This window comes from Podarcis pityusensis (assembly GCF_964106645.2).
Source record: "Podarcis pityusensis genome assembly, chromosome: 9".
Taxonomy (NCBI): domain Eukaryota; kingdom Metazoa; phylum Chordata; class Lepidosauria; order Squamata; family Lacertidae; genus Podarcis; species Podarcis pityusensis.
The window spans coordinates 21076559-21092241 of record NC_138034.1 but is presented as its reverse complement, the minus strand read 5'-3'; the positions used below and the strand labels follow the sequence as shown (position 1 = coordinate 21092241).

At 41.7% G+C, this 15683-nt stretch overlaps 1 protein-coding gene across 1 annotated transcript in view; it reads left to right on the top strand.

Moving 5' to 3' along the window:
• The window catches only part of TUSC3 (tumor suppressor candidate 3), a 123404-nt gene that overhangs the window by 86137 nt on the left and 21584 nt on the right, over positions 1-15683 (top strand). The window contains exon 7 of the mRNA XM_081020149.1: positions 9013-9076. Coding sequence (XP_080876275.1) covers positions 9013-9076 — 64 coding nt within the window. The remainder of the gene's footprint in view (positions 1-9012; positions 9077-15683) is intronic.

Genomic DNA, 15683 nt, shown 5'->3' with positions numbered 1-15683 from the left:
GCCATTGTAAAAATGTTATCCAGAAATTTCCCTTTATTTTGAAAACATTTTGTTTTGTTTTTTCATTTATTAACAATATTTGTACTACCCCAAAGTTCTGTGAACACCGTGTGTGTGTGTGTGTGTAAATCTAGCTTCTCCTCTGGCTTGAAGTGGTTTCTAATGATAAGCAGCTTCCCACATAACTTGTTACGGCATAACAATGGCATAAAGTCATTAAACATCAAAAATGACCCAGCAGCCACAAAATCCAAATGCTGTTAAAGGAGCCAGGGGAAAATTAGCAAGTTGGCAAAACTGCTCTCAAACACAAATGGTCTTGCAACGCTTCCTTAACCTCACCAGTTAGCCACACTGACACGCTTTCTCTAGTAGCTTGTTCCAAAGCCTTCAAGCTATTGCAAGGAAAGCCCTTCTAGATCCCTTGTTAACAGCAATCTAATTCTAGGCAAAAGTTGCCTAAGCAGAGATTTACCTATCCATCTTAATTGAAGGGGGACAGGGAAATATCTCAACCTTACAGCCAGATTCCCTTGCAGACACCATTTCAGTTGCCACATGCCAGCTGTGAGGCCTGATGTAAATGTTTGTAGAGCAAGAAATATAAATTTCTCTCTCTCTCTCTCTCTCTCTCTCTCTCTCTCTCTTACTTTTCTACACACACTTTGTTCTGGGCTCCATCCGAGCAAGCAGTATACATCATCAGAGTTCAGGGACGCACTTCAGCCAGGCAAAAACACTCTAGGAAGGCACAGAGCAGAACTGGTGGGTCGTGTTGCTTGGGGAGAGTCCCACAAGTCATATACAAAGCTTGGAGGCTGCATTTGGATCCTGGGTTCAAGCTGCCTTCCCCACCCTCAGTATACACACTATGATGTGTGCATCTGACGCAGTGTCACTGAGAAGCCACTAGGCTAGGCTTCTTCAAACTCTGTCCTCCAGATATTTTGAGACTACAATCCCCATCATCCCTGATCAATGGTCCTGCTAGCTAGGGATCATGGGAGTTGTAGGCCAAAAACATCTGGAGGGCCAAGTTTGAGGAAGCCTGCACTAGGCTGTCTGTGTTGGGTGGCTCATCCTGCCAGTCACTTCCTGTAGCCCAGTGGCTAGCAGGAGAGGTGGGAAGTCCCACTCAAACCTCTGACACCAGAGCATGAGTTCACATGGAGACTTTATGGAAACCAACATGTCTTGTCCTCCTTTTCCCCACCACAACATGTAATTTGACAATCATGAGAACATAAGAAGAAACTGCTGGATCAGGCCAATGGCCCATCTAATCCAGCATACTGTTTTCACAGGGGACCAACAGGGGCCTGTGGTAAGCTGGGGATGTGGGTGGCCCTGAGGTCTAAACCACTGAGCCTCTTGGGCTTGCCGGTTGGAAGGTTGGCGGTTCAAATCCCCATGATGGGGTTTGCTCCCATTCCTCTGTCCCAGCTCCTGCCAACCTAGCAGTTCTCAGCACATCAGTGCAAGTAGATAAATAGGTACCGCTGTGGCGGGAAGGTAAACAACGTTTCCGTGCACTCTGGTTTCTGTCACGGTGTTCCATTGCGCCAGAAGTGGTTTAGTCCTGCTGGCCACATGACCTGGAAAGCTGTGGACAAACGCCGGCTCCCTCGGCCTGAAAGCGAGATGAGCGCCGCAACCCCATAGTTGCCTTTGACTGGACTTAACCATCCAGAGGTCCTTTACCTTTACCTTTTACCAATGGTAAACCCGGCAAGAAGGACCCAGCCATAACTGAACTCTCCCCATTTGTGATTCCCAGCAGCTAGCATTCAGAGGCATCCTGCCTTCAACAGAATGGAGGTAGTATCAACTTGTATGAAGCACAAGTATTAACTTGTATGATGAAGCTTTAACTTTTAAAGCTTAGAAGTGCTGCATAATTGCCACGTCTTCAGTTTTACTGCTTTGAAGATACACCTGATCCTCTTGTTCCACTGAAGGGGACCGATGCTTAGCATTGGTTAAGGTATTTGTCAGTCCTTCCTCTCCTTCAGCCTACTCATGGCATGTGGGAGCAGTCACACTGAGCTGGAATGCCCCCCCCCCCCACAAGCCTAAGCAAGCTGAAAGTCTGCCAGAGTAGGTCTAGCCAGCTGCAAGGCTTTTTTAATTGTCAAGAACTAGATAGTGAGCCTAAGGCTGCAGCCGTATAATCAAATTTACATCTAGCTGTTCCAATGTCTGCGCTCTTAGCAGCCTTTTCATTTCACTGTGTCAGAAATGACCGTTTGGACAGCTGGGACAACAGTGCGTTCCTGTCTCTTTAAAAAGCAAAGTAAACTTTTTTTGGAACTTGACAGAAATGCTCTCCTCTGATGCCAGCTTATTAATTTAAATGGAGTTTAATTAATGCCCCCACGCAAACATCTCTAGATTATTTTTTCCCCATCACCTGTACCAACTCATTGAAGCACAAAACCCATGCTGCTTTATTCAGGTAACAGCACTGCAGACCGTTGTGGCATCTAAAATATGCAATCATGTTTAAATTTTAATGGGGGCTATTGCAGGAGCTAATTGAATTGCCTTGAGGACTAAAATGTAACTCACACAGGTCTTGTTTCCAATTACCGTTTTCTATTTTATTTACACAGTTTAACAGGGAGAAAGGAATGAGTGCAATCTACATTTAATGTAAGTGTCTTACTGAACCGTGACAGATATCACTCTGGAGATCACAAACATATGCAGCATTTAGAGAAATTTCAAAAAAAAATAAAAATAATCCATTATGGCTATCGTTGATTACTCTAGAGAGAGTGTGCAAAGTATATACCATTTCTGGTTCAGTAATGCCAAATAAGTCTAGGAGAGCAGATAAATAATTTGGTTCTCAAGAAATAGACATGTGTTTGATATTATTCATTTTGATACTTTGGGTTGGACATTCTTACTGCCTTCAGTGGGACCAAAATAATGTCTTAAGAGTTAAATTGCAAATCCATTCACAAGACTGGGTTCTTCTGGCATGAAGCGCTGATCTGCCAAGCATTATTTTGTGTAGGAGACCAGTTCATACTAGCCACTCTGCTACTACAGGACATGGGAAATCAATATTGATTAGGGTAGTAAATTTCGAAGAACACTTTGCAGCAAAGTGTGAACTTCTTATTCCACCTCACTTTAAAGTGACCAAGAAACAGATGCAGATAGAAACAAGGCTGGTACTTCATAGCTGGCAAGCTGGTGGCACAACTGGGCAACTGCTGAAGGCCTGGCAATGTTGCTCTTCCTCTGCTTCTTGCTGTCTAACCACAATGCCCCTTCCTCTATCCACACCACTGGCATTGCTGCATGCTCTCTGCTTATCATCTGTGTAGGGAGAGGTCTTACTGACCATAGCTGTCAATTTACAGATTTGAAAATAAGGGATCAGCAGCCTCGAAAATAAGGGATCAGCAGCCAAAATAAGGGATTTTAGTCAACCAGCTCCCAAGCCAAAGGCAGAAAGCCCAGCCAGCAGCCAAACGGAGCCTCAAGCGGTGGTTCCCACACCGCAGCAACCCGGCAAAGGGGATGCAGCAAGGAAAACCACCATCACTTCTCCGCTGGGAAGCGCTGAGCAAAGACGAGTCCCCAGGCAACGCAGCCGATTTGATCGGCACAAGGCATGCAAGCTCCACCCCCCCAGTCGTTCTTAGACTCCTTATTGGGTGAGCAACGCAGCCAAGCAACACAGTTGGAGCCTCCCTCCTCCCTGGCCGGCAGGGAGGGAGGGAGAGGAACTGCTTCCTTTGAAACCCGGGAAATTTACGGGATATCATCAATCCAGGACAGCAGCGGGAAACGGCACTGGGATAAGGGAGTTTCCCGCCAAATAAGGGACGGTTGACAGCTATGCTTACTGACTTATCTGTTGGCAGCCATCTGTCTCGAGAGACATTGGAAGAGTGTGCTACCAAGGGTAAAGTCAAGCCATTGGAAAGTTACAGCGACTGCTGTGGCTGTAGAGACTGATACAGGAGAGACATGGGGGGGGTTGCAATTGGGGCAGATGAAGGCATCCAGTTTTGCTGTTACAGGTGCACCATGGCTTACATGTTTCTTTACAGATATGTTCGAAACATATGTTGTAATCCCTGCAAAGCCAAACGCCTAAGGACTCATTAAAAAAAAAACCAGAATATATGTGTTGGATAGAAAAAACAGGTGTCATTAGTTTAATAAAAAATACTTCAGGGATCATCATTACATTTCTATCTTTTTAGCTTTATTATTATTTATTTATCTCTCATATGGGTAGTATCCTGTTACTGATAGTAACACACATTTGATTTTTATATACTGAAATGGATCTTATTAGCATTTTTCTGGCAAGGAAAATGAATTAGTCAGCTAGCACTTGTGACTGCTTGAAAAACCTAAAATTCTTTACAGTGGATAAGAGTAAAGCCTTCTGAAGACAAGTGACTGTTACTAGAAAGAAAGTTGGCAATTCACTCTAAATGGCACCACTGTCGTATCAAGATTTAGGAGACAAAATCCTTGCAGTGTTGTAAGAAAAGATCTTTTGAAGCAAGTGACCTTTAGTATCAAGTTAATTCTTTGCTGAAGTCTGCCGGGCCCTTTGGCCACTGTGACTTGCTGTTGCAGTTACTTTGATCACAGAAATGGATTTGCAAAGTGGATCTGTTAAAAGACCTTGAGTGAAGACTCTCTTATAGCTGTACCTGAAGTTGAACTGATGTGATGGCAAGTGAGTATGCTAATTTAGCCGACCGCCTTGAACATAAGAGCTCTGCAGCATCTTTTCCGGCATCCTTTGCTCACATCGGCCAACTAGATGCATATGGAAAGCTCCTGTGCAGTAACCTGAGTGCAACAGCACTTTCCCCACCTGTGTTTCCCAACCAGTTTAATAGGATGATCCTGACTTCTAGAATTAGGAGAAGCAGAAATAAATTACCCCTATTCACTTCCCTCACACCATGCAAAATCTTACACACCTCTATCATATTCTCCCCTGCTTGCCTTTTTCCCCCTAAGCAACAAAGCCCCATGTGTTGCCCCCTTTCCTCATAGGGGAGCTTCTCAAAGGCCTTGATCATTTTTGAACTTTTCCCAGCTCTGCAATATTCTTTTTTTAGATACAAGGGCCAGAACTAAACACAGTATTCCAAGTATCACCCCATCATAGATTTCTATAATAGCTTTAGTGGTATTGATAGTTTTGTTTTCAGTCCCTTTCATGCCATTCACCTTTTTCACAGCTGACACACACTAGTTCAGCATCTTCATAAAGCTGTCCGCTATGACCCTAAGCTCTTGTTCCTGGTCAGTTACTGCCAGTTCAGACCCCATCAGCAAATGTGTGAAATTATAATGTCTTTGAAATTTATGTGACATTTTGCCACAGTATGTATTATTTTGCATTTGCTTCCATCTTACTGCCCATTCACCCATTTGGGATAGATCCTTTTGGAGCTCCTCACAATTCCTTCTTGTTTTATCTGCCTTAAACAATTTGGTATTATCAGCAAACAAGGCTATGTCAGTGCTCACCCATAATTCTACACCATTAATGAGCAACTGAAAAAACACAAGTCCTTGGCCCAGGTGGGTGTCCCTCCACTTTTTACATCCTTCCATTGGGAGAAATGTCCCTGTTTTACACTCAGTTTCCTGTTTCTTAACCAGTTACTAATCCATAAGAGGATTTACCTTATTCCCATGAGTTGCTAAACTTTACTCAGGGGACATGGATGAGGTGCTTTGTCATTATTATTATTATTATTATTATTATTATTATTATTTTGAAAGTCTTACATACACAATGACACATCTACCTGTAGGCTTGTTGACATCAGAGAACTCTGAAAGGTTGGTGGGACAGGAGTTGCTCTTTTCTACGATTGGTAATTCTATATTTTGCACTGCTTTCCACCAGTTTTCCTAAAACAAGCATTAAGCTAACCAGCCTGTGATTTCCCAGATTCTCCCAGATCTCTTTTTTGAAAAAAATATTGATACGTTGGCCACTTTCCAGTCGGGTAGAGAAGCTGACCTTAGGGACCCGTTACATATTTTGCTAGAAGATTGGCAGTTTCATATTTGAGTTCTTTAATAATAAGAATAACTCTTAGGTAGATGCACTCAGACCCCAGTGATTTGTTAGTTTTTAATTTGTCAAATAAGGCTTAGCTTAGAACATTCCTCAGACTCCCTCAGGTTTCATTGTGAACGTAATTCAGTTCCATGTAGGATGCAGTATATGTAGGACTGTGGGTCCTTCAGACAGAGAAGCCTTCTGGATGCAGCCTCTAAAATAATATGCAAGCTGCTCTGACTATGTTGGCAAATGCTGCTCACACATGGTGGCACAATTTTTGGCTGTGTGACCTGTGCCTGTTGCTCCTGAGAGACAATGTGATTGTGCTATCTTCAACATGCGACCATTATACAAGAAGGGCTCCTAAGGATAAATTTTAGAGCATACGTACGCACTCTCTTGCAATACATTTTGAAATCACCACTGCTTCTGGATGCACTTCACCCTGGCTGCAAGCCCAGGAACAGTTGCACTAACTACTCCCAGCTCATCATTGCTTGAAACTGCCCCAAATGTATAGCAAATGCAGTACTAGGGATAGCATAAGAGTTTATCCAAACTTGGCTCAGATTCTAATTCAAGAGGTTTGCAAATAAAGGGGGGGCGGAGAGAAAAGCAAGTCCGAACCAAACTTGAATCTTCCAACCTCTGAACATCCTTTTCTAAGTGTTCAAAGTCAAAGTGCTCAGGAAGGGAAATCCTATGTTACTCGTTTTTCCAGCCCCAATTCATACTAATAGAGATTTTGGAAGCTGGCCCATCACTATAAAGAACCGGGGTGCAGATCAGCAAAAGTATAGCCGTTTTATTCTTCAAATCCAGTTCCATATATACTTTTGGGGGGGATCATTATCTATGTTCACATTAATAAAAGCAGTAATTTGTGTGTCTTTTCATCTTAGCGAGTTGGTTATTTACATTTTGAGATATATAGTTTTCAACTCCTGACAGGTACCTTAGGTGCTGTATACTTTGGTGCTATATGTTAATGGCTATGTAGATGCCCTAATTATCTTTCTGTAGGGCGCTTGATTTAATTTAGGCTTCATTAACTTTCATCCCTTAGGTTGACTTTCCTTCAGGTATCCTGAAATTTGATAGCATTGTAATAGGCTTTTATTTATCGTGGGGTGGGGATTCTGCTTATAGAGGGAGTGCATACACAGGAAGTTTAGTGTGGAGGTGGTGGTGCTTAGAGGAGCTTGCCAAAACTGAGGTATAAATTACAAGTTTTGGTTCTGTGCAATATAATTTTGTACTGGAAGTGACTCCTGGGTTCCTAAATTATCCTTACAAATAATTATTTGCCAGCTGGTTTCCCAGCCCCACATCCTCTTATCAGTGCTCCTACTTTACTTTAGTTTTCTGCCAGCTGTTCGCTGTCACATGCTGTGAGCCTGTTGTAACTCACTGTTAGAGCATCTGTTTTGCATTACACAGTTCCAGGTTCAATTCCCAGTATTTCAGGACTGGGAGATACCCCTGACTGAAATTCTGGGGAGCTGGTGCCAGTTTAGGAGGGTCTGAGCTACATGCACCCTCATCCATACCACAGTCAGTTAAATATAAGAGTGACAACAGAACAAGTGCAACACTTCTTTTTCATGCAGTGTAGCATCATGTCACCCAAAGGCTCTTCTCTCATCCCCCCCCCCTCCTTTCTGCCTTAAATACAAAAGGTCTAGAAGATCTGCATAGGCAGCTGTCAAAGCAGCAGTAGATTTTATTTCATATGTAATAAACGTATACCTCACAATTAATGTAATCTGCATGTCTATGAAAAGTGTAAAAATTAACTTTCTGGTAAATGGTCAGTTAGTGGTCCAGGAAACCAGCAGGTCACCGTCACTGGGAAATGAAAAAGTGTTGGAAGAGATTTGAAGTTTTAGCATAAGAAGGCCACTGATCCCTCAGTACAGTGGAACCTCAGGTTATGTACTGTCCTCCTTACAAACACTTTGGGTTATGAGCTCCGCTAACCCGGAAGTAGGTGTTCCAGGTAGTGAACTTTGCCCCGGGATGCGTGCCAGTGGCTTGGCGGTAGTGGGAGGCCATTAGCGAAAGCGCACCTCAGGTTAAGAACGGACCTCCAGAACTAATTAAGTTCGTAAATGGAGTTACCACTGTACATAGACTTGCCCTTGACATGAGTGGATCCCTTTGTCCTTTTGGATGAATGAAATAAAGTGCCCCCTCCCACCTCACTGAATGACAAGTATTTCAACATATGTGCACTCACATCTTCAGACTGCCATTTTCTAATTTGTCTTGTTCCTCGGCTTAGTCCCTCCTCGACCCTTACACAGTGTCTTTTCTGGCAACATTTTGAAACATCATTCTGATACTTTTGTGTATTTTTAATGGTTTTGTGGCTTTTTTTAATGGAACCAAGTATGTAATCTCCCAGGGAGGGTAGCACACAAGGGCCAGGCTACAAATTCAGCTTGCTGGATAATTCCTAGTACCTGCTGTTCAATATGTAGGTTTTGATCTGTGTTAGTGCTACAATTCTGATTAAAGCTCAGGAAATTGGCAGACAAACACTGCTTTAAGAATAGCCTTCTAGGAATAGGCCAAAGGCACATCTAGTCCAAGACTCGGTTGTGAACAATAGCCAGTCAAATGCCTTTGGGAAGGCCACCAATGGTGTGATGACAGTATGGGAGATAACTCAATGGTGATGGCAGTAGCCTACCCCTTTTAGTTATCTCCCATAATAGTTCTTTGGTTTTAAGCAAGAATTTAGAAAGGTGCAGCTCTGCAGCCATGTTTATGCACCTCTGTCATCTCTCTGTATTACTTTGTACTTTGTACCCTGCTTTTGCCAGGCTGGTTTTTATTTGCTTTTAATTCTGTTGACACATATCTTTACTAATTGTATCCTTTTAAAAATCCTTTGTATGTGCTAATCTAGTACTTACTCTCCCTTTCCCTCCATTTCTTAGAGTTACATTCATGGAAGCAGCCAAGCACAATTCGTTGCAGAGTCTCATATTATACTGCTCCTGAGTATCCTTCAAATGTTGATGGATGGAACAAGGCAAGCTAAGCAGAGTCTGCTATTACATGAAATTGCACTGACAGTGAATATCACTGAGGTTTTGAACAGGTATTGCGTTCCCTGCCTATTTGCTATGTGATTAAGATGATGCCCAATAGTTTGGGGGGTTTTATGTGTAGAGAAAGGTAGATGTTTTTGTTGTATACTGCTAACTGGTTACCTGGTGCAGTGTTGCGTATTGTTTTCCCCTTGTAACAGAAACCAACTATGTTGTGTTAAACTATGGATCAGCTCAGGATGTCAGCAGTGATCATCAAGTGACAAGATCATCATTTTAATCTTTTGCTAAACTTGCCGTTATTGCAAGGATAGGGAACCAGTTGCCCTCCAGATATTGTTGGATTGCAACTCTCATCATCCCCAACAATTTGGTGTCTAGTAACATCTGGAGAGCAAATAGGTCTTCCTTTATCACAACAAAGGATTGTATTCCTAGTTGAAATGTGGAAGCAAGTCTCACTGGAAGCATATTTCCCCCACCCAACACACACATGCCATTTTACATCTCTTAAGTACTCATACCTTCTCCACACAAATGAATGGGTGGATAATAATAATTAATAATAATTTATTATTTCTACCCCACCCATCTGGCTGAATCACAAGGATGGGGTATATATAATCTACAAGCAGTGAACATTTTGTGCAGGGATTCTGTTTCTGTCCCCCACACATGTCGGTAGAGCATGCATAAGCATGCTCTGCCCCTCCCCAGTTCCACCCCCATTTCACCCCCATTTTGCCTTCTTCCAGGTCCGAAAGGACCCACACATCAGCGATCATGTGTCAATTGGACGGGCCTAAAATTGTCATTCCCTGTATATATCTGATTGGAAAAGAAAGTCTATATAAAATGGGATGGATGCGCATAACCGCAGCACCAACTCCAGGCTCTAAGGGCCTAGACCCATTTGAACGAATCCTTCTCTTTTAATAGGTTCATCAGTCAGGTAATAATGTTGGCTGTATGGTTATGCTCCCTAGTAGCAACAAACGTAGGGCAGTCCTTTTTTGATGCAGAGAAGTCACTGTGGTGTTGACATCCATCAGTCTCGCGACATAGTGGAGTGTGTCTCTGGGGGTGAAGTCAAACAGCTGTGTTAGCAGCACCAAAGTGACCTCCTCAGGGCAAAAGCCTGGGCAGTGTGTATGGAAGTCCTGGGTCATCATATTACATTTGCAGGAGATTTTAGAAGGAATTATCTTACTTGTATTACAGAGTAATTGTAACTGATTGTGTGTTCTGCTCAAGCTGCCATATTAACCTCTATCTACCACAACGCTCCTAGTACCACTAGGAAAATCTGAGAGTTCCTAATGTTTTGCTGTTTGCTGTCAAAATTTCCCCATTTTCACCATTAGTAATATACATCAGAAATGCTGCACAATTTAAGGATGGTATGGAAGATGGGGGGGGGTGTTTTCCAGTGGATTCTGGTCCTCATGCTGGATTCTCTCTGAGAACTATTTGAGGTATTCACTACTGTATTGGGGACTGTGCATGGAATATTCTCTGACTCACCAAAATGTATGGGGAGTCCATGGTTCTATGGAACTATGGATGTGTTAAAGACAACTGTTGTTTTATGAAACTCCCTTGTGCGCTGTTGTTTTCACCCCATGGATCGGGCAGACAGGTGGTAATACTTCACAACTAGCAGTTCCAACTTCATACATTACCGTAAGTGGAAAATATTAGGGCGAGGGAATAGTTCCTGCTCAGGAAGTGGTAGTCGCAAGGCTTCTTTGATGATTGCAGGTTCCCAACATTGATTTTCAATTAGCTTCCAACTTTTACCAGTGTTTCTAATTCAAATGCTTCTGTCTCTTTGGGTGGATAGAGGGTGGTCATCAAAGGACCCTTAAACAAATTTTCTATAGAGGAGAGTCCCAAGGGGTTCAGTGAACCCTGACTTTCAATAAATTGCATCAGACTTACAGTAACATTCAAAGCCAAGTTGCCAAGGAACCTTTCTTTACTGGCCGGACACATCCTTCTCACGGCTTTCTAGTTTGAATAGAGGATTTAAACTAGCACATCCCACAAGAGTTTTTGAAGGTTTTATTTCATGGCTCAGTACTGTCAACTGAAATTTGTGATGCAAAGAGGTTATGCAAGCAGTGTGAAGTCTTACATATGGATTTTTAACAGTTACGCTTGGAAGAGTTTGTTTCCATTATCCTTTATGTACCAGCAATAATTATTAGCTGCGCTGTTGTTTCTGTTTGTCTATTCAAAAATGTTTGCAGTAAAGAAGAAAGTAACAAAATATCACTTTCCCCGATAATGCTGTTGAATTTCTCAGTGTTTTATGAAAAACATATTGTTGAATTTTAATATGCCTTTTGCCTTGTCTCCAGTGGGAGGAGTCATCCCTCTCGTACCAGACTGGCCCTGCCTATAACTGAAGGTAGTTGGGGTCCTTACTTTGTTCCTTTTCAGCTTTTCTAATCAGCTTGTGATTATTATAAATTTTTAATTTTAACTTTTGGTATTTGTTTGTGATTTGTTTCACTTTGCTTTCTTTTTTCTGTTTTTTTTTTAAATGTACTGCATTTTTCGCTCCATAAGATGCACTTTTTCCCTCCTAAAAAGTAAGGGGAAACGTGTGTGCGTCTTATGGAGTGAATGCAAGAGGGAGGCGGGCGAGAAAAGCCCCAAGAGCCACACACACGCTCCACGCGGCTCATGAAAGGGAGCGCTGAGCAGAGCCTGGGATGCATACAGACTCTGCTCAGCACTCCCTTTAAATATTGTTCTTCTTGCATTCCTCCTCTAAAAACTAGGTGCGTCTTATGGCGCGAAAAATACGGTAAACCACTTTGAGGGCCCTCATTTGTTCCAAAAGGGGATAGAAAATGTTTAAGCAAAACTCTGTCCATAAATGGCTAATGCTAGGAGGGATTTTGGGGTGGCAGCCACAGGCAGGTGTGTATTGTTAAGCCAACAAATGTGAGCAGAAGCATTTCAGCTTTAGTTTTCTCTGCAATGTGTTTGTGCACAGTGCTTCTCAGGTAGTGCAAGCCTACTTGTACGGTGCTATCCAGGCATGGTGCCGTAAGCTTACGGGGATTGCCCTCCCGCTTCTCCTGCCTTTTCCATCTAGCAGGTTTCTGTACAATATTGAGCATCATGCCTGTTTCATTTACGTCAAAGTAAATCCAGGGTAATTCTGTCAAAGTGTATTCATTTAGGCCTGTCTAAAGCTTGCTTAAGGGATAACAAGGCTCAATAAGTCAGCTTCCTATTGCACAGCAACATTTTGAAAAGCAAACTTGCCAAAATGTGGATTCTGTTCCCAGGAAAGGAATAGATGGGTTTCCACCCCTTGGTTTCTTTTACATACAGTGCATCCGAGGACAGATATTTCCAGGGGAAGAAACATTAATGCTGAACGCAGTTTGAGAATTGTTTTTAGATTTGGATCGCTTCTAATCTGTCATTATAACCACAGTGTAGTGCCATTTTTCCTCAGCATCTGTTCTCATTTATCTTAAACTGGCAAAGCCCTGTTTTCCTTTCTAAGAGCAACAGTAGCTTGTTATCAGGTGCAATTGAGAATGAAGCTTTATGTACTGTAAACATATTTGTCACCCTCTCAGTTGGATGATCATTGCCTGAAGGTGCTGTATGTAATTTTCACAAATAATAGTTTGTGGTTTTAGGCAGACTTATATCAATATTTTGGCTGCCCTGAGTAGCTTCCTTTTGGAGGGGTGGTGCTTTGTTTTTTTTAGAAAGCCATCAATAAATCATCCCAGGAGCTGAAATGCGTTTGAGATAGACTGAACTATATGAAATAAAACAGAATGACTGCATAGAATCGACTGTCACATATTTGTTCCAGTACCAATGTTCTTAGAAGCTCATCAAAGACCTTAGTTTGTGCAATCAACATTTGTCATCATCTTTCCATCATTAAGTACCTGGATAAAGATGCATTGGTGGTTTGCTGACAGACATTGTAGGAAAGAAAGAGGGGGAGGCATGTTGATATTCACGAAAGTAAGGATAAAAGCACATTTTTTTTCTATCAGAATGCATTCAATTGTATTTCTAAACAGGGCATTTCAAAAATGACTCTTTACTTCAGGCATTGATCTGAAAACAATCATAGACACACATCATGCATTACATTAATTATTCTTCAACTCTGAGAATAATTAGAGCATAGAACACAGATTCTCAAACAGAAGCTTCTTAGGATAATTACTTCACATTTCAACGGTAAACATACATTCTTCATGTCAGGAATGAGATAAAGAGACTTGTTTTGCTTCTGCCATTTAAAAGCTGAATATTAAAGCAAAAAGACTTCTTAAAGTGCAAATCACAAATATTTTTTGCCTTTTGAGCTCTTGTTTAGATTGCCCATTCATATCTTGATATTACTCACATCCTTATTCCAGAGCTTCTTGAGACAAAATGGAAATCTTTCTGAACTCCCCATACTTTAAAGACAGAAAAACTGAAGAACCAAATTGACTAAACTAATCCATTGACAACTGTTAGTTGGTATGACTCACTTATTCCAAAGAAGAAAAGTTATTCGGACTATAGGTAGAGAAATCTCATGTTGAAATACTCCCGCTTGGAAGAGAGAATGTTTTTTTATAAATAGAAAACTAGTACACCGAGAAAAGATTTCACTAAAAACTAAGAAGCACAACAAAACACATTTTTTAGTTTTTTGAGTGTTTCAATATGTGCTCCCCCCCCCCGCCAAAAAATTACCTGTAACCAGTTTTAGAAACTCAGATACACAATTTAATTCCCAAATGGCACCTTAAGCCTAGGTTGCAAATGTCTAGGCACCTTTTTTCTTCATTATCATCATCATCATCATTTCTATACTGCTTTATATTTTAAAGAAAACATCTCAAAGCAGTTTACAAACACATTAAAACATCAAATAAAACAATCCAGAATAAAACAAATTCAAGCTTCAAGGATAATATTTCTGATCATTCTCTAAGTGACATTTTGCTTTCCCTCTTTTTATCTACTTACTTAATTTTTATAGCTGCCCCATAGCAGAAATACTCTAGGATGCTGGGCGGTGTAGTGGTTAGAGTGTCAGCCTAGGACCTGGGAGATCAGGATTCAAATCCCCACTCAGTCGTGAAACTCACTGACCTTGAGCCAGATCACAGTCTCTTAACCTACCTCACAGGGATGTTGTAGGGATTAACTGAGGGAGGGATGAACCATGTACGCCTGGGAGGAAAAGAAGGGATATTAGTGTAATGAATAAGCTCTTCTGCTTACCTGGTTAAGGAAGTTGGAGGGGCCAGCCAAATGGACATGTCAGTTGCCAACCGGGCAGGCAGAAATCTCCACATGGTCGCAATTAAACCTGCGCCAGTTGCAAAATGTGCCTGGTAACAGTGCCATCTATCAAAACCTGCAACTGTCATTCTCCTGTTCTTGATTCAAACTTTAGTACAATAAATGGGGAAAGTCTGCTTTAAAACAAACATACATTTGGAGCTGACATTCGGAACATAATTTCCTCCCCTACTTGTCCTTGATATTTCAGCCTTCTCATTATTTGAATGTCTTAGTAAATGAAGGAAGGGAATGTTGTTGTTTTTTAATCCTCTCCTCTCATTCCCCACAACACATGCTTCGTGTGTCTCTCTCCGCCCCACACAAACACCCTAGAAGTTAGATAACATTTCTTCCAACTGCCAAAAACCTGCATCTATTCTCCACACATTTTTTACCCTAAGCTGTTCACAATGCTTGCTTAGGTTTTCTCGCACCAGAACGCTGAAGATTAGCAACTGTAATCTGTGCTGTTTTCATACTTGCGGTTGCAATAACATTCCACTTAATGCGGCTCAAGTAATAAATATTTTCTTTATCAAAAGACTTTTCCATTTAAGCAATGTATTTGCTTGTATAGCAAGTGATAAACCTGAAGGTCGTTACTGTGGGGATTTACAATAACCTGCAGGGTTCCTCCTCCCCACTCCCCAATAATTCTTTTCTAAAATACAGTTAATGCAGATAAAATGTTGGTAACTAAGCTACGAAAACTATTTAGTTTACTAATGAGGTATTTTAAGGTCAGTTTTAACACAGAAGTGTCTTGCTGCATAGGCTGAACTTCAAGAGAGTCTGGGTATAAAAATTAGTAGCGTTGATAGCACTTAGCTAATATAAACTTTTTAAAAAAATAGTTCCCTGCCCTTGAGAAGCTTCCAATGGGAGAGGTAATGGATAAAAGGAAGAAGGTAAGACTGATGAATGGAATATCAGCCAGCAAACATATTGGCATGTTTGGCTAACATAAGGCAACATAAGAAGCTGCCTTATAGCAAGTCAGTATTATCTAAACCAGTGTTTCTCAAACTTGGGTCTCCAGCTGTTTTTGGACTACAACTCCCATCATCCCTAGCTAGCAGGACCAATGGTCAGGGACGATGGGAATTGTAGTCCAAAACCAGCTGGAGACCCAAGTTTGGAGAACACTGAGAGTGGCAGAAGATCTCCACGTTCTCTAATCAGAGTCTTTCCCACCTCTACCTGGAGATTCCCAAAGATTAAAC